Genomic DNA, 25,686 nt, shown 5'->3' on the forward strand with positions numbered 1-25,686 from the left:
GGTTTCCCATGCGACTATTCACCATCCCCCCAACCCCTGCTGAGTTCCCGCTGCCACTTTAAAATTATGCCCATTGTCACTGTGAGATCAGCACATGTGCAGATTCTTGCCCGAGGAAGCTGGAATTATATAACAATCCCACGTTCACATCATTTAAAAAAAAAATAGCTTTGCTAGTTGTTGGTTCAAGACCTCAAATCTAAAGCTGTCTGAAGAGATGCTGAATTTTATGTACATTAATGATGTTTCCACTTGCGGGGGAGTCCAAAACTAGAGGCCATAAATACAAGATAGTCACTAATAAATCCAATAGGGAATTCAGGAGAAACTTCTTTACCCAGAGAGTGGTTAGAATGTGGAACTTACTGCCACATGGAGTAGTTGAGGTGACGAGCATAGATGTATTTATGGGGAAGTTAGATAAACACACGAGGAAGAAAGGAATAGGGCGATAGGGTTAGAAGAAGACTAGTGGGAGGAGGCTTGTGTGGAGCATAAACACCGACATGGACCAGCTGAGCCGAATGGCCTGTTTCTGTGCTGTACATTCTATGTAATTCTATGTGTGTTACTCATCCTACTCATTATTCTGAGATCAGAATAACCCAGATCCGAATGAGGCTGACTGCTACAATTTCTGCCGACTTGGCACAGTGAACATGAGCAGAAAGATTGCTCACGTAATTGGGAAACTCCTCGATTTTCAGATCATAATGCTCCATTAGCTAGGTATAGATATGGTTTCTCATGAACAGAAAAAGTTCATAGCTGTTCGAAATTGGTGTTAATGCAGTAAAAGAACAGAAAGGCATATAAAATGACCGGAAACGAATAAAACCAGCATTTGGGGCAACAAGAAGTTGACACAAATACATTAAATGGCATTGAGACTGTCGAAACCCTCAGGCTATTCTGATGCCAAAGAGCTTCACACGCAGCAAATGTCCCATGCTCCGAGGGCATTGATCGCAAGGTCATCAGTTATGTCTCTATGATGCAGCATATCAGAAGGCATAATCTAGAGTAACACTAAAGCTCTGTTAAAATATTGTTTGCATTGCATTGTGAATGATTATGTACGTAGGATCATCATTGTTATCAACAGGACTTCTGAAATTTACATCTTGGTCACATTCAACCATGGGATGTTTGGGTTTTAATTTTCCATACAATACGGGTATTCAAAAAGGATGTCCAAGTATTTGATGTATTTACAGGGTGCAATGTTTCAAGTCGACTCTTTCTGGACTGAGAACGAGTTGGCTGCTATTACTGCAAGTTCATCCCTTCATGCGTGCTTCATCCCTTCTTCAAGACTTGAAGAGACTTGAGCACATAACCCAGGTTAGACACTCCATTGCAGTACTGAGGGAGTGCTGCACTGTCAGAAGTGCCGTCTTTCAGAGGAGACGTTAAACTGAGGCCCTGTCTGCCCTCTCAGGTGGATGTAAAAGATCCCATGGCACTATTCAAACCAAAGCAGGGGAGTTCTCCTCGATGTTTTGGCCAATATTTATCCCTCAACCACTAAAACAGATGATCTGGTCATTTGTTTCATTGCTGTTTGTGGGAACTTGATGTGCACAAATTGAGGTCATGACAGGCATCATATAAATGCAAATTCTTTCTTTCTTCTTTCTTTAATACATTCAGTGCAAAATAATAAGTTTATAAAGATAATGATTATGCAGCAGAACTTATAGAACAGCCTTAATATGACAGCCACTATTCTGTTACAGTTCCTGTTTGTAATGGGATTGAATTTTGCACTCCTAACACATTCGTTCCATTGAGATGCGTTATATAATGTCATCCTGATAGTTTTTAAAATATACTGACTGTTTCATGAGTTAATGCATGTGTCTCCTGTATCTGGTGATAACCCAAAAGAAAAGGACACCAAAGATCACTCCTAAACATAATTTTTTTGACCACAGGTTGTAATTTTGATAGAAAATGCAGCATGGTTGAGATTATAGCCATATCTAATACAGAGCCTTCTGGGTACATGAGGTTTCTCACAGAAAACCAAACCTTAAAGGCATGCACATTGGACAGTAGAATCAGTCAATGGTTGCAGCTTTAAGCTCATTAAGTGACTGGGTAGTGAAGAAACACATGGTTCAGCAACATAGTTGTAGGTGCATTAGCTTTTCTGTGGAGCATTAATTAAAGTGCACCTCACAGAAAGCACTAGGAATCAAATATTACTTTCCTGCAACCACTTTTAAAGAAGGAGAACATTCCAACTTTTACTTAACAAATGGGGGCTGAAATTAGCCTTTGCCAGTAGTGTGAAATGGGCCCACAGCAAATCAGTAGCCTCTTTTGTCCCACGCGTAATTTTCTTTTCCGTTGACTTCAATGGAAAACAAAATCGGGCGCGGTGTAAAAATCAGCTATCGATTTGCGACGGGCCCGTTTTGCACTATTGGCAAAGAGCAATTTCAGCCCCCATTCTCTGAGCAATTCTAGCAATTTTCCACTCAAGTGGCTTAGAAAGTTGCTGCTACATTTCTTTTAGCATGTGATTCAAACCAGAGCAAAACAGCAGTTGGAGAATCACTGTAAGTCATGCACACTGCTGTGACAATGTCTTTCATTACAACCTGAACCCACATTGTGTGGGTCAGCTTCCACACATATACTGACACCCAGCTTTACCTCTCCACCACCATCCCTGACTCGACATTTGTTGCCAAGCTGTCTGACTGCTTGTCCAACATTAAGTCAAGGATGAATAAAAACTTCCTCCAACTAAACAATGGCAAGACCTATGAGATCCTGTTTTGTTCTTGCCAGTAACTCTGCACCCAGTTTCTCATTTTGTCCTCTTCCAGGCTTCTTAGTCATGCTAAACTGGACATCATACAACCTTGGAGTCCTGTACAACCCTAAGCTGAGCTTCAAACTCCATATGCAGCTCATGACCTGGGATCTATATTTCCACCCCACAATATCATTTGCCTCAATCCTTACCTCCTCTGAAACCCTCATTGATGCCTTTGTCATCTCCAAGTGCAGATTCTCCAACAGTTTCTGTGTTGGACTCCTGAGCTCCAATCTACACAAACTGCAACTTAACTAGAATTTAACTGCCCACATTTTATCTCCCCTTAGGTCTAGTTTGCATATCACCCCTGTGCTCATTTACCCCTACCAGCTTCCCATTCCCCAACAAATTGACTTCAAGATCTTAATCCTTGTCTGCAAACTTTTCCAAGGCCTCACTTCACCCTATCTGTGCAACCACCTCCAATCCGACACCTCAGCATGCACCATCCACTCTTCTGAATATCTGGACTACTTCTCTTTTATCCAGGCCACCACCGATGGCCCTATTTTCAGGAATTCTCTTCCGAACCATCTCTACCTTGCTTCATCTTTCCCTGCTTCCAACAGCCTCCCCAAATCTTACTTCTTCTACCTCCTCTAATTCTACTCGCCTCCTCTAATTCTACTCCCAGTCCCTGCACTGTTTCTGAATTGACCATTCCCTCCACCCTTTAGGATGTTTTCCTATGTTAAAGGCACTAAATCTCTGTTGTGGTTATAGATGTTGTGAAAAATAGTTTATAGCATGTCCATCATTCCAATTATTGTTATATAAAGCAGATTTTGGATAACTTAGGTGGTTGAACTGCTCTGTCTAGTTTTCTGTGCTTTCAATAAATTGTTTGTTTGTAGTTCAGATTCCAAAATGGTGCCATGTGGCAAGAAATATTACTTTCAAAAAACTCAACCTTGCTACAGCAACTACAAACAGAATGATGCCAAATGGTGACTTTGGTAGTGAGAAAATTAGTGCCTTCATGCATCTGACATTCACTTCTTTTAGACTAATTTCTATGCATATGCACAGTGCAGATTGGGTGTTTATATGTGTGTAAACTCTTTTTCGTTCCAACCTACTGAACACATTCTTATCAGTGCTTCTCTTTTGTTTGTGTTATTGCAGGAGATGGAAACCCCAAGGAGAGCAGTCCCTTCATTAACAGTACGGAGGTTGAAAAAGGAAAGGAGTATGATGGGAAAAATATGGCCCTTTTTGAGGTACAGTAAGACAATTTACAGCAAATACCAAATACCATAAATTTAGCCAAGAGAGTTCTGACAGTAATTTGTGCGATTTTGTGTCTCAGTGAGTGACAAATTAAGACTGTTAATAATGTGATGTAGTCAGCCATCTGCCACCTTGTTCTTGGCCGTTTTGGAGGGATTGTTACAAAGAGATGAATCTCCCAGTGCTACACAGAGTCATATGTGTCTATGTATTGGAACAGAGTCAATTCAAAGTTCAGATCTTGCCCCTGTACTGGCATTGTTCAAGGTCAAGGGACAACATTCTGCCAGTTGAGTGACTATCCCTGAACATTTGTGACGATTAGCATATCAAATACAGCTGATGCAATGCAAATATTGACGCAGTTTATGGCATGGATGGTAAAATATTGCCCCCAATGATTATAGAAGTATCCTCTGATCTTTTATAAAGAGTGAAGTCTTTGAATTTGATCCTTGGTCCTTTCTGTAATCCTTAGTCTGATATTTTAGCAGCTAATGCCTGTTGCAGTTAAATTCAGTACAAGCTGAAAATTATCTTGCTGCCATGCTAATCAACATTAAAATCGACGATAATTCCTGTAGTATGACATTAGAACCTAGTCTACGTTGTTTTGCCTTGTCTAAATAGCAGCATGGAGATATTTGTGCGTGTGTTTTTGTGTTTGTGTGTGAGAAAGTGAAAAATGTGCCCCACTACTGTTTTTGATGCACTCAGTCGATGCAATTTCTTACTGTTGCATTTTTTGAATGAAGAACTCTTGACCCAGAAACAGCCGATGGATACTTATTAAAGTTATTAAATATGACATACACCATCAAGAGTAAATTTCAACAACTGCCAGAAGACAGAATCTGTGCTGGGAGCTTTTCTAGAAATACAATTGAATGATCAAAAGGCAGCATAATCTTCTTTCATTTTGGCCAAACAAAATCAATTGCTGTTTGAGCAAGGAGAACCAAAGTGATGAGTTGGGCGCTGGGTAAAATTATCTTTTCTAAATTTTATTTTCTGTGTCATTCTGAAGACTATATTTCCACCTGCTGTACTTTTGTTGCTGGTCACACTGGGATTTCATACAGGTTTCTCAAAACTGCAGGAGCAGAATTGAGTCATAACAGAAATACATTGCAGACAAAGAAAACACAATGTAAGAAAGGTTTCTTGAAGCATACTGTCATTCTCCATCAGTGGGCTGCGCTCAGTTCAAGTTGGCTAGCTAAAGGTGTGCTTTGTTTTTGTGCTTAAAAGGGAAAAAAAGCCCAAGAATATATTCTGTTCAAGAGACTTTCCCCATCATTATTTGAACAAAAAAATGTAGCTGAAAAACATACTTTACCTGTTCAAAAATATTGTGAATCTTCCGACCTGACAGAATTTCCCTTTTGGGACTGCTCAGTACCTCCAGTGATGAGCAGATTGCATGTGTCCTGAGTGATTCCATTCAGGTTTGTAAGGGCAGCCGGTTTGAAGCCTGGAGAAACATTCCACTGGCTAAAGCTAACTTTCTAATCATTCACACCACTACCTATAGCCTTTCATCATTTTGAATCTCTGAAGTAATAAGATAGGAACAGGAATAGGCCATTCAGCCCCTCGACCCTATTCGCCATTCCATTAGATCATAGCCGATCGGTATCTTAACTCCATTTAACTGCCTTGATTCCACATTTCTTTAAACCCTTACCTACCAAAAATCTATCAATCTCATTTTTGACATTTTCAATTGACCCCCAGCCTCAACAGTTTTTTGAGGGAGAGAGTTCCAGATTTCAACTACCTTTTGTGCGAAGAAGTGCTTCTTCCTGAAATCACGCCTGAATGGCCCAGCTTTAATTTTAAGGTTAAGCCCCCCTTGTTCTGGACTCCTCCACCAGAGGAAATAGTTTCTCTCTATCTACCCTATCAAATCCTTTAATCATATTAAATACCTCAATTGGATCATCCCTTAATCTTCTATACTCAAGGGAATATAAGCCGAGTCTATGCAATATGGTTCCACTGTTGCTTTTGCCTGTTTTCTCCCCTTCTCTCACACTGGAGTATGGTTCCATGGCTACTGGTTGCTCTCCAGTACCTTGACCAACTGGTCACTTTTTGTGTGTTAGTGTTAACAAGTTGTTCAACCTTGGGGCATCACAAATGAACCCGATGTTGTGTTCACCGCAGTGTACGGTTTTCAGCAGAGCCCACTAGACAGCAATTAGAAATGGCTGAGTCTCTCCTTCCCAACCTGGGGGCACTATGATTAATTGCAGAACCCCCATTGTCACCCTGGCAGAGAGGAATGAATTTAACACAGACCAGTCATCATACCTGGGATTTTTCTAATCTGCATTGCTCGAAACCACACTATGGGATGCATTAATCCACCGAGCCATCAGTGGAGAGCTCGTTTTGAGACAGTTCCATTGAAATTATTCTCACAATATCACATTTGTACCATTTGTTGTCCTTAATGCTTTGAAGATTAAGTAAAAAAACATGTTTCACTGTAAAATTGTCGTGCCTTATTCAGATGTTCCCCAATTTCTCCCTTCTCTTCCCCATTGTGGGATTTGCCTCTTTTCATTTCTTACCGGCTAAAGACGTAAATAAATGAGTGGTGAAACTCATCTCACTCTTCCAGTTCTGCAGAGTGTATTAGGTATCTGTTATAATGTGAGAATGTAAAGGACAATCCTCCGCATTCCCAGAGGAGCATGTGCATACTGTGCCCAGCTGAAGCGAACACATGCTGCAACCAGCAGGACAGCTGCCAATATTAAAAGATCCTCCTAAATTGACATTCCAATGGAATCAATGCCATAAACACGGAGCAACATTTGGAAGATTAAGTGATAGTTTTTAATCTCTGTGGGACTCTCTGCTTTCATCACTTGTCCCACCTCATACCGCAGCTAAATAACAATTAGACCCAGCACATTTGTTAACTGCCGACGGGCCCAGAGCTGGAACTTAAACATAAGACCACAGTGATGGAGAATGTCAGCAGCTTTAAGCTACATGGTTGCATACCATTCATTATTGTATTGATTGGCTCCCAGTCCATCAACGCCTCAAATTTAAAATTCTCATTCTTGTGTTCAAGTCCCTTAAAAGCCTTAGCGTTCCTTTTCGTTATAATCTCCTCCAGCCCTACATCCACCAAGGACTTTGCGTTCCTCCAACTCTGGCCTCTTGACCTTGACTTGCATCACCCCAGCATTGGCCGTTCCTTCAGCCGCCTGGGCCCTAACCTCTGGAATTCCCCCCCTGAACCTCTCCAACTCTCACTCTTCATTTAAGACGCTCCTTAAAACCTATCCTTTTGGCCGAGCTATTAGTCACCCCTCATAATATCTCCTTCTTTGGCTCGGAGTCAATCTTTGTCTGATTGCTGTCCTGTGAAGTGCCTCTGGAATGTTTTCTTATGCTAAAAGCACAAGATGAATGCAGATTGTTGTTGTTATGATTCTCTCCAAACTAAGACTATTCTAAACAGTTTAGAAACACAGGCCCTGAATTTGCACGGGCCACAATCCCAGCAGTTAAAGCCAAAATGTGCCAGCTGGTGCCCTCCACTGTTGACCCCGCCAGATATGCAGAGTCGGTGGGCACCAACGCCACTACGAGCATATTGGGCGCCTGCTGGACCACATGGGTCAGAAACTTCTGTTTCTACTGCTGTCATGGGGAGAGCGCCTGGCCTGGTTCTTCGCTCCCCCCCCCCCCAACACATCAAAATAATTTTCCACCCCCTCAGCCCTCTTAAAAAAGGGGGTTGATCAATAAAATGTTTAAAAATTTACCAGTGCCGCAGGGGTCTAGGCTGCTTCCTTGGACTGGACTCCAACCCCCTCCCCCCACAGTGGGGCCCAATTTAGTACTTCTAGAGGCCAAAATGTCTTATTTCACTGGGAGAACCACCCTCACACCAGATCCCACGGAGACCAGAGGAACATGAGCAAGGAAACCTCCTGATTATTACCACCTACCACCCTCCTTCAGCTGATGAATCAGTCCTCCTCCATGTTGAGCACCACTTGGAGGAAGCACCGAGGGTAGCAAGGGCACAGAATGTACTCTGGGTGGGGAGCTTCAGTGTAAATCACCAAGAATGGCTAGTATCAGTACTGACAGAGCTGGCTGAGTCCTGAAGGACATAGCTGTCAGGCTGGGCCTGCGGCAGGTGGTGAGCGAACCAACACGAGGGATAAACCTACTTGACCTTGTCCTCACCAATCTACCTGTTGCAGATGCATCCGTCCATGACAGTATTGGTAGGAGTGACCACCTCACAGTCCTTGTGGAGATGAAGTTCCGTCTTCACACTGAGGACACCATTCAACGTGTTGTGTGGCACTACCACCATGCTAACTGGCATAGATTCAGAACAGATCTAGCAACTCAAAACTGGACATCCATGAGGTGCTGTGAGCCATCAGCTGCAGCAGAATTGTATTCCACAATCTGTAACCTCATGGCCCAGCATATTCCTCACTCTACCATTACCAACAAGCCAGGTGATCAACCCTGGTTCAATGAGGAGTGTAGAGAGCGTGCCAGGAGTAGCACCAGGCGTACCTAAAAATGAGGTGCCAACCTAGTGAAGCTACAACTCAGGACTACATGCATGCTAAACAGCGCAAGCAACATGCTTTCGACAGAGCTAAGTGATTCCACAACCAACGGATCAGATAAAGCACTGCAGTCCTGCCACATCCAGTCGTGAATGGTGGTGGACAATCAAACAACTAACGGGAGGAGGAGGATCTGTAAACATCCCCATCCTCAATGATGGCAGAGTCCAGCATGTGAGTGCAAAAGACAAGGCTGAAGCGTTTGCAACCATCTTCAGCCAGAAGTGCAGAGTAGATGATCCCTCTCAGCCGCCTCCCGATATCCCCACCATCACAGAAGCCAGTCTTCAGCCAATTCGATTCACTCCACGTGATATCAAGAAATGGCTGAGTGTACTGGATACAACAAAGGCTATGGGCCCGACAACATCCCGGCTGTAGTGCTGAAGACTTGTGCTCCAGAACTAGCCGCGCCTCTAGCCAAACTGTTCCAGTACAGCTACAACACTGGCATCTACCTGACAATGTGGAAAATTGCCCAGGTATGTCCGTCCACAAAAAGCAGGACAAATCCAATCTGGCCAATTACTGCCCCATCAGTCTACTCTCAATCATCAGCAAAGTGATGGAAGGTGTCGTCGACAGTGCTATCAAGGGCACTTACTCACCAATAACCTGTTCACCGATGCTCAGTTTGGGTTCTGCCAGGACCACTCAGCTCCAGACCTCATTACAGCCTTGGTCCAAACATGCACAAAAGAGCTGAATTCCAAAGGTCAGGTGAAAGTGACTGCCCTTGACATCAAGGCAGCATTTGACCGAGTGTGGCACCAAGGAGCCCTCGTAAAATTGAAGTCAATGGGAATCAGGGGGAAAACTCTCCAGTGGCTGGAGTCATACCTAGCACAAAGGAAGATGGCAGTGGTTGTTGGAGGCCAATCCTCTCAGCCCCAAGACATTGCTGCAGGAGTTCCTCAGGGCAGTGTCCTTGGCCCAACCATCTTCAGCTGCTTCATCAAAGACCTTCCCTCCATCATAAGGTCAGGAATGGGGATGTTCGCTGATGATTGCACAGTGTTCAGTTCCGTTCGCAACCCCTAAGATAATGAAGCAGTCCTTGCCCGCATGCAGCAAGACCTGGACAACATCCAGGCTTGGGCTGATAAGTGGCAAGTAACGTTCGGGCCAGACAAGTGCCAGGCAACGACCATCTCCAACAAGAGAGAGTCTAACCTCCTCCCCTTGACATTCAACGGCATTACCATTGCCGAATCCCCCACATCAACATCCTGGGGGTCACCATTGACCAGGAACTTACCTGGACCAGCATATAAATACTGTGGCTACAAGAGCAGGTCAGAGGCTTGGTATTCTGCGGTGAGTGACTCACCTCCTGACTCCCCAAAGCCTTTCCACCATCCACAAGGTACAAGTCAGGTGTATGATGGAATACTCTCCACTTGCCTGGATGAGTGCAGCTCCAACAACACTCAAGAAGCTCGACACCATCCAGGACAAAGCAGCCCGCTTGATTGGCACCCCATCCACCACCCTAAACATTCACTCCCTTCACCACCGGCGCACCGTGGCTGCAGTGTGTACCATCCACAGGATGCACTGCAGCAACTCGCCAATGCTTCTTCGACAGCATCTCCCAAACCCTCAACCTCTACCACCCAGAAGGACAAGGGCAGCAGGCACATGGGAACAACACCACCTGCATGTTCCCCTCCAAGTCCCACACCATCCCAACTTGGAAATATATCGCCGTTCCTTCATCATCGCTGAGTTAAAATCCTGGAGCTCCCTTCCTAACAGCACTGTGGGAGAACCTTCACCACACGGACTGCAGCAGTTCAAGAAGGCGGTTCACCACCACCTTCTCAAAGGCAACTAGGGATGGGCAATAAATGCCGGCCTCGCCAGCGATGCCCACATCCCATGAACGAATAAAAAAAAAAGGAACTCCCAGCAAAGGGATTCTCCACCCCCGCCCCCTCCCACTCTGACCCAGGGAACACATTTGGAGTGTAAAGAAGTTATGCCCCAGAGACCCTGGTACAGTAGTGTAGCGGCGATGTTATTGGACTAGTAATCGAGAGGGCGTGAGTTCAAATCTCTGACCAACGCAAACCAAGAGGTTTGTTTGTTAACCCATCAATTTTATGAAGGCAGTTATGGGGAGTATTCATAAGAACATAAGAAATAGGAGCAGGAGTAGGCCATACGGATCCTCGAGCCTGCTCTGCCATTCAATAAGATCATGGCTGATGTTCAACCTCAACTCCACTTTCCCACCCGATCTCCATATTCCTTGATTCCCCTGGAGTCCAAAAATCTATCTATCTCAGCCTTGAACATACTCAAAGACTAAGCATCCATAACCCTCTGAAGTAGAGAATTCCAAACATTCACAATCCTCTGAGTGAAGAAATTCCTCCTCATCTCAGTTTTAAATGGCCAACCCCTTATCTGAGATTATGCCCCCTATTTCTAGATTCTCCAGCCAGGGGAAACAACCTCTCTGCATCTACCCTGTCGAGCCCCCTCAGAATGTTTCACTGAGATCATGCTTCATTCTTCTAAACTTCAGAGAGTATAGGCCCATTCCATTCAATCTCTCCTCATAGGACAACCCTCTCATCCCAGCAATCAACCTAGTGAACCTTTGTTGCACCACGTCTGAGGCAAATATATCCTTCCTTAGGTAAGGAGACCAAAACTGTATACATTACTCCAGGCGTGGTCTCACCAAACCCCTGTACAATTTTAGCAAGATTTCCTTACTCTTATACTCCAACCCCCTTGCAATAAAGGCCAAAATACCATATACCTTCCTAATTGCTTGCTGTACCTACATGCTAACTTTCCGTGTTTCTTGTAGGAGGAACCCAAATCTCTCTGAACGTCAACATTTAATAGTTTCTCACCATTTAAAAAGTATTCTGTTTTTCTATTCTTCCTACCAAGGTGAATAACCTCACATTTTCCCACATTATACTCCATCTGCCACCTTCTTGTCCACTCACTTAACCTGTCTATATGCCTTTGCAGACACTTTGTGTCCTCCTCACAGCTTACTTTCCCACCCAGCTTTGTATCGTTAGCAAACTTGGATACATTACACTTGGTCCCTTCATCTAAGTCATTCATATAGATTGTAAATAGCTGAGGCCCAAGCACTGATCCTTGCAGCACCCCACTAGATACAACCTGCCAACCTGAAAATGACCCGTTTATCCCTACTCTCTGTTTTCTGTCCATTAACCAATCCTCTATCCATGCTAATATCCTATCTTGCGTAACAACCTTTTATGTGGCACCTTATCAAATGAATTTTGAAAATCCCAATATACTACATCCACTGGTTCCCCTTTATTTACCTTGCTAGTTACATCCTCAAAAAACTCTAATAAATTTGTCAAACACGATTTCCCTTTCATAGAACCATGTTGACTCTGCCTAATCATATTATGATGTTCTAAGTGCCCTGTTACCACTTCCTTAATAATGGATTCCAGCATTTTCCTGATGACTAACATCAAGCTAACTGGCCTGTAGTTCCCTGTTTTCTCTCTCTCTCCTTTCTTGAATAGCACTGTTACATTTGCTACCTTCCAATCCGCTGGGACTGTTCTAGAATGTAGGGAATTTTGCAAGATCACAACCAATTCATCCACTATCTCTGCAGCCACCTCTTTTAGAGCCCTCGAATGTAGGCCATCAGGTCCAGGGGATTTGTCAGCTTTTAGTCAGCCATTAGTTTCTCTAGTACTTTTTTTCTACTGATAATAATTACTTTACGTCCCTCACTCTCATTAGCCCCTTGGTTCCCCACTATTTCTGGTAAGCTTTTTGTGTCTTCTACTGTGATGATAGATACAAAATATTTGTTTAATGTCTCTGCCATTTCCTTATTTCCCATTATAATTTCTCTTGTCTCAGCCTCTAAGGGACCAATGTTTACTTTCGCTGCCCTGTTCCTTTTTACATGCTTGTCGAAGCTCTTATAGCCTGTTTTTATATTTCTTGCTAGTTTACTCTCATATTCTATTATCTCCCTTTTTATCAATTTTTTGGTCATCCTTTGCTGGTTTCTAAAACTCTCCCAATCCTTAGGCTTACTGTTCTTCTTCGCAACATTATGGACCTCTTCTTTTAATCTGATACTATCCTTAACTTCTTTAGTTAGCCACAGATAGTTCACTTTTCCCATGGAGTTTTTATTTATCAATGGAATGTATATTCATCAAGAATTTTGAAATATTTATTTAAATGTTTGCATTGCTTATCTACTGTCATACCTTTTAATCTAATTTCCCAATCTACCTTAGCCAACTCGCCCCTCGTACCTATGTAATTGACATTTCGGACTTATTGTATGTCACTCTTGAACTCAGTGTGAAATTCTATCATATTATGATCACTCTTCCCGAGAGGATCCTTTACTATGAGATTACTAATTAACCTGTCTCATTATACAATACAAAATCCAGAATAACCTGTTACCTGGTTGGTTCCCCGACGTATTGTTCTAGGAAACTGTCTCAAATGCATTCCATGAACTCGTCCTCCAGACTACCTTTACCAATTTGATTTGTCCTGTCTATATGAAGATTAAAGTCTCCCATGATTATTGCATTACCTTTGTTGCAAGCTCCTATTATTTCTTGATTAATACTCTGTCCAATGGTGTAGCTACTGTTAGGGTGCCTATTAAATACTCCCACCAATGTTTTCTGCCCCTTATTATTTCTCATTTCCACTCTTACTGATTCTACCTCCTGATCTTCCAAGCCAAGATGTTTCTCACTACCGTCCTTATGTCATCCTTTATTATCAGGAATGCCCCCCTTCCCCCCCCCACAAGCCCCTCCTTTTCCATTCTGCCTGTCTTTTCAAAATGTCAAGTACCCTGGAATATTTAGTTCCTAACCTTGGTCACCTTGCAACCACATCTCTGTAATGCCTATTAGATCAAACCCATTTATCTCTATTTGTGCCTTTAATTCGTCTATCTTGTTACGAATGCTTCATGCATTCAGATAAAGAGCCTTTAATTTTAACTTTTTACCATTTTTCTCTGCTTTGACCTTATTTGCTGATCACTATTACCGTTAAACTCTCTGTCTATATCACACTCTGCTTATCTTTACCCAAATCACTACACTGCTCTGTTGCCTTGACTTTTCTCTTTAGATTTCTAATTTTCCCCTCACCTGACCCTCCCCCCCCCCCACCACCCACACATTTTAGTTTAAATCCCAATCTACCACCCTAGTTATTCGATTCGCCAGGATGCTGGTCCCAGCTCAGTTTAAGTGGAGCCCGTCCCAATGGAACAGCTCCCTCTTTCCCCAGTACTGGTGCCAGTGCCCCATGAAACAAAACCCCTGTCTCCCACACCACTTTGAGCCATGCATTTAATTCCCTAATCTGTTTGTCCCTATGCCAATTTGCGCGTGGCTCAGGTCGTAATCCAGAGATTATTACCTTTGAGATTCTGTTTATTAATTTGGACCCTAGCTCCTCAAACTCCCTCAGCAGAACCTCATTCTTAGTTCTACCTATGTCATTGGTTCCTACGTGGACCACGACAACTGGATCCTCCCCTTCCTGTTCCTAGTTCTTTTCCAGCCGCGAGGAGATATCCTTAACCCTCGCACTCAGCAGGCAACACAGCCTTCGGGACTCCCGCTCATGGCGGCAGAGAACATTGTCTAGCCCCTCGACTATACCATCCCCTACCACTACCACATTCCTTTTTACTCCCCTCAGTTGAATGGCCTCCTGTACCACAGTGCCGTGGTCAGTTTGCCCATCCTCCCTGCAGTCCTTGTTCTCATCCATACAGGTAGCAAGTATCTCGCACCTGTTGGACAAGGTCAAGGGCTGGGGCTCCTCCATCACTGCATCCTGGGTCCCCATACCTGCCTGTCTCACAGTCACATCCTCGTGTCCCTGACCACTGACCAACTCTAAACCATTATCTAACCTAAGGGGTATGACTGCCTCCTGGATCAAAGTGCCCAGATAACTCTCCCCCTCCCTGATGCATTGCAGTGTCTGCAGCTCGGACTCCAGCTCAACAACTCTGAGCCGAAGTTTCTTGAGCTGCAGACACTTACTGCAGGTGTGGTTGCTCGGGATCTCACTGGTCTCCACAAACTCTCACATAATGCAGATACGACACCACCTGCCCTGCCATCCCAATCTAACCTTGTTTTATATATTTAATTAGTTAAAGTTTTTATTCAATCGTTTGTTTTTTTAGTTTCATTAACTAATTAGTTTATCTAGTTTAAGTTATTAATTTAATTAAGTAATAGCAAGTTATAGTTTCCTGGCTCTTAGTTTAAACCACTGCCCTAGCTCAGACAGCAAAACAAAAGGTAATACTCACCAATCAATCACCTACCTGCTGTCCTGTGACATCACTCCTTGATTTTGTTTTGTTGTTTTTGATTTCACCAAATAATCCTCCTGCTACTCGGGTCCGTCGCTCAGGCCCACTGCCACCCAGGCCCACTGCCGCTCAGGCCCACCTCTCAGGCCCATTGCCGCTCAGGCCCACCTCTGGGGTCCACCGCTCTGGCCCCCTGCCGCTCAGGCCCCACCTCTCAAGCCCACTGCCGCTCAGGCCCACCGCCACTCAGGCCCACCTCTCGGGTCCACCGCTCAGGTCTACCGTTAAGGTCCAACGCCGCTCAGGCCCACCTCTCAGGTCCACCTCTCAGGTCCACCGCCGCTGGTGCCTCTGGTCTCGAGGCCTCCTTCACCGCTCTTTATGGGCCTGCTGTCACTGCCACCACTGGTGCCTCAGGCAGTGATGACTGATATCAAGATGGGAGAGATATGTCATCTGAAAGCTTGACCAGTATGTGAGAACTGGGCAAGAGAGAAGCACCTATATTTAAATTACTATTACTCTGATGAAAATCATTTTATTTGTATATAAAATGCTCCACTGGTGCAATAGGGTGAGAGGCATATCATTGGGGCAGAGTAGGGGGAGGTTTAGCCTGCATCTAACTTTGCTGTACTTGAGCTGGGAGTGCTAATTGCTGCCACTGAAGCCCTGAAATGTATTCCGATCCCTGGCACTGTCACATCCCTCACCTTGATGAGCATCAAATTCAATAGAAGAGAAAGAGAAAAATTGGTTGAACCCGCAGCCACGTTCTTTGCATTAGGTATTCAACTCACAACATTATTTAGTGGAACTATTCATATGAATAGATGGGAAGATAATCGGGCCAATAACATTAATAATGGATCCAGGATTTTGATATCTTCATGACTGTGTTTTAGTAATGCATTCATTATCTGTCAGAACATATTCTGTTAGCGTGGGGAATCTATATTAAATTCTAAATTTGTTTTCAGAAAACAGATGTTTGATGGAGAAGGACATTTAACTGAGATAAATAGAAGTTTCGTGTACAAATAAGCCCTATTATTTTACATAAAGAGACCCATGTTAGATGTAAATAAGATGAGAAGGAACGGCCAGTCAGACTTGGCAATCCACTGATGTTTCTGTGTGCTCATTAAAAACTTTACTAGGTGAAAAGAGCAATTAAACTGCTGTGTTTCAGGATGAATGTGACTTGTTCAACAAAAAGCAACTTACATTTATAGCTCAACATTATTTTAGGATGCAGCTTTACCAATAAACCCATGCAAGTCTTGATGAAATATTTTTACAATCTCCACGTATAAATTTTGGATACTGACATTAATATTGCTGAATTAATTATCTACAAACACTTTTCACATAAATAAATGGTTAGAGAATGAAATTCTTTCCCTTTAAATACTGTAAAATTTATATATATATTGCACTGTTCTGCAATAAAATATTGTTTAAAATGATTTTGTTTCATTTATAAAATCCATTTTGTTCTTATTAGAAAATTATTATTTTGAGATACCGTATATGAGTATTTGACACATGACATGTGGTAAGTTTTCACATACTTGGGAGGAGAAAGGTGACTTTGAACCTATGGTTCCCAGAGCTCTCCACCACTGGGGTTTTCCTCGTGCCATTTCTGGGTCCGTTGTAGACTAATTGCGAGATCAATTGCTACGATTAGTCAACAACTCCATTGTCGCCATATCATGCGACTAACCAGGGTGGTAGAAGGCAAACTAGAGGGATCTTGGTCTATTTTCATCTAGCAATTCCTATGTTCCTAATCTCCTAGTCGTAACAAGTATTGCCCTTGTCCCAGTTGAAGTTGTTAAACCCAAGCCCCCCTGCCCTCTCAGGTGGACCTAAAAGATCCCATGCCACTATTTCGAAGAGCAGGGAGTTCTCCCTAGTGTACTGGCCAATATTCATCCCACAACCAACCACTAAAAAACAGATTATCCGGTCATTATCTCATTGCTGTTTGTGGGACTTTGCTGTGTGGAAATCGTCTGCCATGTTTCCTAAATTACAACAATGACTACATTTCAAAAGTACTTAATTGGCTGTAAAATGCTTTGGGACATCCTGAGAAAGGTGCTCTATAAATGCATGTTCTTTTTTTCACCACAAGTGGCTACTGAGGCAGAGACTTTAACATCATTTGGAAGGAAATTGACAAAGTGTTTGAAAAGGAAGAACATAAAATAATACAGGGAACAGGCAAGAAAATGTGATTAAAGTAGATAGCTCACATTGAAAAGCTAGTACTGGCACAGGCACGATGAGCCAAATGGCTTATTTCTGTGTTATAGATTTTATGATTTTCTTACATCCTGTCCAGGAGTATGGGAAAGGTCTCCTTAGATATAGGAACAAAAATTAGGTCATGGACAGGATAAGCCTGGGATTTTATTGTCTCAAGTTCATTGAGTTTCAACTGAACTGAAAATCTGCATCCTACCAATTCTCTCATCCTCAATGCACACCTTCAAATCATTAATCTTATCCTTACAATTGTATTCACTGTCCTAATGTCCTACAACAGCACCTAATCCCTTTTCTAATATATATACATAGCTGAAGCTAGAGATTAATATCTGTGTTGTTTTTATGAAGGACTCATGTGGGGAAAACAGGTAAGATTGAACGCACAGTATCACAGACTATCAGGGACATTGTGTGTGTAAGAAGTAAACCATCATAGAAATCAAATTGATCAGTGGCATGTCTCTCAGATAAGTAAGGAAATCAGATGGATAAGATGCACCCTCAGTCTATCCCAATCAAAAATATATTTAAATAAAGATCAAAAAGATTGGATGCATCATAAAAAGCAAAATACTGCAGATGCTGGAAATCCAACACAAAAACAGAAATTGCTGAAAACACTCAGCAAGTCAATGAGCACCTGTGGAGAAAAAAAGATGAGTTAACATTTCAGTTGAGGACCTGTCATCAAAACAAAATATATGTTGGATAGAGGGCCTACTAAACTCTTGGGGTAATTGAATCCTCAGTCACTGAGCCACAATGAGAATCAGACTGGACATTGACAATATTTCAGATGTAACATTTTAAGATATATTTTAAAAATCACTTTCGACTCCCTTTTAAAATGGCATCATAAGAAGCCCATAATGAAACATGCAGCCTGGCTGAGATCAGGCACATTACTGACAATATCACATTTAAGACATTGCAGCATGGAGCAATAGCTCTTGGGTGCAGAATATAAAACACAAACATGACTAATTGCAATATTCCTTTTGTTTCGAGGAACAGGATAGCTGAATCAGAACGTGGCCCAAATTGTGATTTTTCTTTTCGGAATTTATTCAATTCACAACTTATCCAATTTTGCCCCAATGTAGATTGATGAATTGGTTTGTGATTCTAATGGTGTCAGAATGGGCCTGCTCAAGCCAGAGGTTAAACAGCTATTCATAACATTGGATTTTGGGTTACTGCCTTCATAATGTTTACATTGTTAGTCTTTGTTTGTGCAAGCAAGGCATTTAAATTCTTAATGGTTTTGTAATGTGCTTATTGATTAGCAAGTGTAGCGCTAATCAATTGCAGAAACACAAAGCTGTAACTGTCACCTCACAGTATGGAATTCAGCATTTTGATTTCTGACCTTTCCGCTTTGCAGGAGGAAATGGATACCAGCCCAATGGTATCGTCTCTTCTCAGTGGACTGGCAAATTACACCAACCTTACCCAGGGAGTCAAGGAGCACGAAGAGGCTGAAAACAATGAGGGGACCAGGAAGAAGCAAGTCAAGGTACAAAATCCAATGGGCCAAAGGATTACTTTGCGGTTATACTGCTATTTTTACATTGCTTATGGACCCGCTCTGCAGTAATATAAAAATGACAGTGGGCCAGAAATCGCGCCCGAAATAACGAAGGAGCTCAGCGGCGCTCTTCAGTTTTTAGTGGTGAATTGAAGGAGCAAGTTCCCGCCTTTGCACATGCGCAGTAAAATGCGGAAATCGTGAACTTGCTCCTGGTGGTTCGCTGTTGATATGACAGCGTCAAATTAAAGGGCCATCGCACGCTGCCATCAGAGAAATCATTGAAAAAGCACTAATTTGCTTATCTGCCCAGCTGGAAAGTAACTAATTATGCCACCAAACAGGTACACTTAAAAATACCAGGTCTAAACTAAGTTTTAACAGCGCGGTTAGTCTTAATGACTGCTAAACAACTAAAACTTAACTTTTAAAAATGTGGAGTCTCACATTACTCCTTATTGTAATGGTTTTTGGTCATCAAAATTTTTTGTTTTAAATGAAAAAATTATTTTTTTTTACTTTTCCCTTCTGCCTCTTTAATTTAATTCAATTATTTCTTCGGCTTTTTATTAAAAAAATTAAATTTTTTATTCATAATGTCATCCAGAATACCAACTTTAAATGAATGAAGTCTGCTTGCCTGCTTGAGCAATGCAGCCTGAACCTGTGGGCGTGACTTCTCTTCCTGACAGATTTTGTGGGGGTATCTTCTCCTCACAGACTTTCCAGCCCCTCACGCTGCTCAGAGGCTGGGTTGATAGTGTACCTTTTGTTTAAAGTTCAAATGCAAGCAATTCAACGCCACAGAGCCTGCAGTAAGTATTTTTGTTAATTTAATTCGCAGGAGCTTCAGAGAGCATTGCCTCGCCACTGTGCGCAATTTCTGGCCCAGTATAACTCTGGAGTCCGATCCCAATCTAACTCCAAGGGGAAGAAGTGTGAGGCCACCTAAGTTCAATATCAAAGGGATTATGATTCCAAAGTGATGTCAAAACAGGTTTAAAAGGTGCTCACGGGATCTCTTAGACCTCTTGGGCACTTTATAAACTTACCTGGAGTCGTTTTAAACGTACTGAGTGTGTAGAAGCTCCTCTCAAGACATCTCAAATTGTTTTGTGTAATTCCCCTCAAAAAAACATTAGCTGTAAGCAAAAAACCTAGACCATGGGCCCGATGTTACCAGGGCTGCGGGTTCTAGCTGGCGTGGGTAACGCGCCCGGCGAAATCAGTCAGCCACCCGCGCGATCGTAGCCCAATTGGATCCACTTACCTTGTCCTCCGGGTTCCCCACTGCTGATCTGCGCGTCGGGCAGGCTGCGCATGCGCAGTAAGATCTGTCAGCTGGAGGTGCTCTATTTAAAGGGGCAGTCCTCCACTGACAGATGCTGCAACAAACAGAAAAAATTACAGCATGGAGCAGCCCAGGGGGAAGGCTGCTCCCAGTTTAATGATGCCTCACTTCAGGTATCAATACATGGGGTGAGGAGGAGGGGGAGGACAGAGATCTTCCCCCCGGCGGGTGGGAGGAAGCGGCCTGCCTCTGCCACCAGGAAGGCCTGGCTCGAGGTGGCAGAGGAGGTCACCTGCACCACCAACATATCGCCCACATGCATACAGTGCAGGAGGCGCTCCAATGACCTCAGTAGGTCAGCCAAAGTGAGTACACTTACTCTTTCCCCTACACTCCATCTGCCACATTACCGCCCCCACCCCACATCTCCTTCTGCACTGCCAACACTACTCTGTCACATCACCCCTCATACCCACTCAAATCTCATCCTCATCAACCTGCACCTACTCACCTCGCCAGTACTCATCCCGCCACTACCACTCAACCCAATCCTCATACAATCTCATGGCTCTATCTCATACTCACCCTCTCGTGCATCTCTTTCACGGCCAGCCTCACTCAACCTGCCACTACCTGTGCTGCAGCCACAGGGCATGCATCACATATGTGCAGTAGGCAGCGTGAGGCAAACGTGTCGTGAGCATGAAGGGAATGCACAAGGGTGTTTGAGGGTTTGTCATGGTTGTTACTTATATTGAATTTCTGACCAACTCACATTACATATTATATTGGCACCACTATTGCCACGTCTTCGCGAATCTTGTCTGGTTTGTGCAATAATGCCCTTTCCTGAGGATCACTATGAAGACCCACAACTGATGCCACCCATTGTGTCACTGCAGAGTGGGTGTAGGTGTATTTGCAGGGCTCTTTTGTGCAGACGGCTGAGAGATGTCGGCGATGTCCCCGGTTGCACTCTGGAAGGATGTGGAGGAGAAGTTGTTGAGGGCAGTGGTGACTTTGACAGCGACAGGTAAGAAGATGGTGCTCGGGCCAGCCAGGAGCAGCTTGGCATGAAGGAGGCTGCAGATGTCCACGACTACATGTGGAGTGACTCTGAGCCTCCGTGTGCACTGCTGCTCAGAGAGGTCCAGGAAGCTGAGCCTCGGTCTGTGGACCCTGTGGCGAGGGTAGTGCCCTCCCCGACGCATCTCCCTCTGCGGTAGCCCTCCCTCCTGCTGTACAGGTGGATGTGTCACAGCGCTCTGTTGTGCAGCTCCACGTGTCAGAGGTGGACGGCATGGATGGCGAGGCTGGTGATGCTGTTCGCCCTCCGAGGAGGTCATGACTGCAGCTACGGCGGCCCCCATCCGGAAGATGTACATCTGAGGGGGTCCACAAGGTAGGTGCATGTCTCTGGACCCCGAGGTAAGTGTGCAAGTTGGTGACTTTGATTGTCAGGAGGAGGGTGGTGGAGGCCAAACTTTGTCCCAAGTGACAGAGTGGCCTCCTGCAATGAGTGAGGGTCTCCCCCCCACCCCCCCCCTGTCAAATGGACCTTTGCAGCTGCCACAGGCTGACAGCTGCAACACGTCCATTTGAACTAGGAGTGTTTCCCCCAGTATGGGAAACAGTCCCAGTTTGCTCTAAAATCCCACCCCTCCTGACATAATCCCTTAATCAGGTCAGTTAATGACCTGAACAAGCAAAATAAATAGCTTCAAGTGGCATCCCGCTGGCTTTAATTGCCTGCGGGATTCCCACCAGCGGGGCTGCGCGCGCATGCCGCGCGTTAGTGGGGAACCTGGAAGTGGGCGGGTTCGAGGCGGGCTACGGTTCCGCTCCGGGATTTCCCGATTTTCGGGGCCCCCCCCCAGGAACGCACCCGATAGCGGGTGCTAAAATGATGCCCCAAGGGTCTGTGAGTAATAATCCTGGACCAAATGTATTGTGAGCAATAATACTGGACCAAAAGGACCATGAGTAATAATACTGTGCCAAATGGGCTATAAGTAATAATATTGGACCAAATAGATTGTGAACATCTGGACTGCTAGTAATAATACTGGGCCAAATGGAGTGAGGGTAATATTCTGAGCCAAATGGACTGTAAGTAATAATTCTGGACCAAATGGATTGTGAGTGATAATTCTGGACCAAAACATCTGTGAGTAATATTCTGTGCTAAATGGACTGTGAATAATATTCCTCAGTCAAATAGACTGTGAACAATGAACTGTGAGTAGTAATACTGAACTAAAAGGACAGTGAGTAACTGGACCAAAAGGGCTGTGAGTAATAATTCTGGACCAAAATGAGATTTGGTAATAATTTTGGCTGCGTGTGCTTACTCTCTGAAAATGAGAGTGCTTCAGATGGCAACGGTGCAGAATTTAATACACAATTATTGTCCATACTAGTTTTTGGAAAATTAGAGGTTATGGGAGATACTGAGGATAAGTATTCCCTCTACAGCAATATATTACTTCAAGCTTTGGATATTATCTCTTGCTACACTTATCATTGCTCTAAATAGAAATCAGACTTAAAACTATACTCGAAGTATAGAATATTGAGGGGTGATCTGATCAAAGTATTTAAAATATTAAAAGGATTTCAATAGGGTAGATGCAGAGAAATTATTTCCTCTGACGGGGGAATCAAGAACGAGGGGACATAATCTTAAAATTAGAACTAGGTGGAAGATCAGGCAATTTAAAAGGGAAATCAAGAAGCATTTCTTCACGCAAAGGGTAGTAGAAATCTGGAACACTGTCCCCCAAAAGGCTGTGGATGTGGGGTCAATTGGAGCTTTCAAGGCTGAGATCGACAAATTTTTGTTAGGCAAGGGTATCAAGGGATATGGAGCCAAGGCGGGTAAATGGAGTTGAAGTACGGATCAGTTATGATCTAACTGAATGGCAGAGCAGGCTCGAGGGGCTAAATGGTCGTCTACTGTCCATATGTTCCTCAAGGGATTACGGTCTTAAACCAATTTTTCCAGGTAGCTGAACTGAAATGAAAGTTTTTAAACAGTGTCCTTAAGAATAAGGATAAACTTCATAACCAGCCATGGAACTGTACCCATGCATCAAGTTAACGCCTGAAAGAGTGTTGAGAGGAAAATAATGAAAAGGAAATAAAGTCCTGAGCTTGTTGACTAATTCTAAAACATATTCACAACAAATTGATGCCATTAATTTTCAATGTTACCTCAGTTACAATGAGGCCAAAATGGACAGTTTTTTGTAAATAGGTGCATGTTCCTTTCGAAGAATATGGCACAAGCTAGTCAAAACTAGGCGGATCGAGGCTTTCTCGGAGGAATCTCAGGGTGCCTGCTTGCGATTTGTATCCCTCTAGTAATAGTAATATCATTTTGTTTTAGGTATTTGGGTATTTCTGCCAGAGGTGCTCATGACAGTCCAATCGACTTGTGACTATTTTCCATGATGGTTTTGAGTCTGTGTGCCCCCTTACATTGACATGCTAGATCCATCCATTTCCCCAATAACCTAGGACAAGTAAACTCTTTGTTTATATATCTGACTCCTTAGTGCTTTATTGCTGACTACAGAACTACATTCAAGTCTTCTAGTGGGTGTTTGACCTGCTTTCTTGTGCCTAGTGATAAATATGCTTCTGACATCTTGCTGCTTTATTGATAGTCTGCATTCAATTCCTGCCAGTCTCTCAAGAAAGAGCATCTTTCAAAATAATAGTGCAGGAAATAAAAGCTTTTGGACATTGGGCCGGTTGAATACCGCCATGCCAAAGTGTCTATTTGTTGGGGAGAGGGGAGGGGGAGTGGGGAGAGCGTGATGTGATCAAAAGGAACAAAATGAGTGCCTGCCAATTCCCCTGTGCTTCTCCACTGACTAAGCACTGAAGCCAATCGATCCTTAATCTAGTTTACCAGTTATATGTGGGATTGTTCTGTGTTTACTTCCATTTGACTGTGAGGGTAATTTTACCCATCAGGAGTAAGGATTCCTCTGGTCGCTATGCATAGAGACACCATAGATGTGTTTGTGAAGATTTTGCCTTGCAAAATTGTAAACATGCTCGAAAAAAGAAACTTTTTGTGCATTTTAAAATAACTCATTAATGATTATGACTTAGTAAAGGGGAAACCTTCCTTAAGAAATTTGCAATGTCGCTACGCATAGCAAAGAGGCAAATTCTTACCCCAAGTTGATAAATCTAACTTACCTCTGACAATCGGTTCAGGGAAAGAGCACACCAGCAAAATGGACAACAGCGGCAAAATGAAGTACAAGCTGAGTGTTCGGATGCCGCAAAGTCAGCCTCAATATTTCTTGGGCACCTTTTTCTGACCTCTTCCTCCCCTGTTCAGGTGCTTGACAGGCAGACTGTTTGGACTGCTCCTATTGCAGGCACAGACAAACATCCAATCCTTTAGGTAAAACCCTGGAAATCTCAGGGCAATGTAAAGGGGGCGTCACAAGGGCCCTGTCATTAGCACTTAGTCTAGGGACTACTGACAGGAAAATTGGCCCCTTGAGAATACCTTTTTTCCAGCTATTAGTTGCCACCTAATGGATAATAATACTATCCACTCTAAAGAAATGTGTACCTGAATGCTGATGTCATCCACTCCCCCCACCTCCACCCAACTAATTCTTCTGGTTTCCCAGGTCGAATTGTTCTGTTTTAGAACAATTTGGCGAAGTTTTCAATGAAGTATACAGTTTTGCAGTTCATATGTAAATATAATGAACATGATTAATCCAGATTAATTGCCCCCTGTTTTCACTTTTTCAAAATGCTGGTCTAAACAATTTGATACTTAAGAATTCCTCACAGAGTTTGAAGTCCAATTAGCTCCAGCTCTGATAGCTTATCTATATTTAACACATAGAAGCATAAGGCGTGAGTTTTGTGTATAAATGGAAAGAGTGATAGGGGATTTGTTCCATTTCTAACGTTAAAGCAGTGGGCCTGGAGTCCGGCAAGCTTAATGCTTGCTGACGTCTCGCTGGGCTGACCTCTTGGAATTTTCTGGGGTCAGCCCTAAATAACTATTCAGGGAAAGACTTTAGGCCCAAATTGGACCTAATGCAAGGAGCTCAACAATGGTAGAGATTGGGAAGCTACATGTCCCTTTAATATTTAGCAACAATCTTAAAGGACCATTATGGTCTCTTTATATGGTTTTGAGTCTGTGTGTTCCCTTACACTGACATGCTAGATCCATCCATTTTCCCAATAATCCAGGGTGAGTTAGGTCCTTGTTTATACATCTGACTCCTTAGTGCTTTATTGCTGACTACAGAATTAGCATTGAAGTCTTTGAAGAAATGGTGTTTGACCTGCTTTCTGGTGCCTAGTGATAAATATGCTTCTGACGTCTTGCTGCTTTATTGATAGTCTGCATTCAATTCCTGCCAGTCTCTCAAGAAAGAGCATCTTAAAAAATAATAGTGCAGGAAACAAAAGCTTTTGGACATTAGGCTGGTTAAATACTGCCATGCTAAAGTGTCTATTTGTTGGGGAGGTGGGGGGAGGGGGGAGATGGAGGAGACGCTTGACATG

The 25,686-nt window shown here is 43.4% G+C and overlaps 1 protein-coding gene across 1 annotated transcript in view; it reads left to right on the forward strand.

Moving 5' to 3' along the window:
- The first annotated feature begins 3,986 nt into the window (after positions 1 to 3,986).
- Positions 3,987 to 25,686, forward strand: part of LOC137335495 (solute carrier family 12 member 5-like) — a 290,880-nt gene continuing 269,180 nt past the window's right edge. The window contains exons 1-2 of the mRNA XM_068000838.1: positions 3,987 to 4,053; positions 18,696 to 18,827. Coding sequence (XP_067856939.1) covers positions 4,039 to 4,053; positions 18,696 to 18,827 — 147 coding nt within the window. The 5' untranslated portion in view covers positions 3,987 to 4,038. The remainder of the gene's footprint in view (positions 4,054 to 18,695; positions 18,828 to 25,686) is intronic.

This window comes from Heptranchias perlo, chromosome 19 (assembly GCF_035084215.1).
Source record: "Heptranchias perlo isolate sHepPer1 chromosome 19, sHepPer1.hap1, whole genome shotgun sequence".
Lineage (NCBI taxonomy): Eukaryota > Metazoa > Chordata > Chondrichthyes > Hexanchiformes > Hexanchidae > Heptranchias > Heptranchias perlo.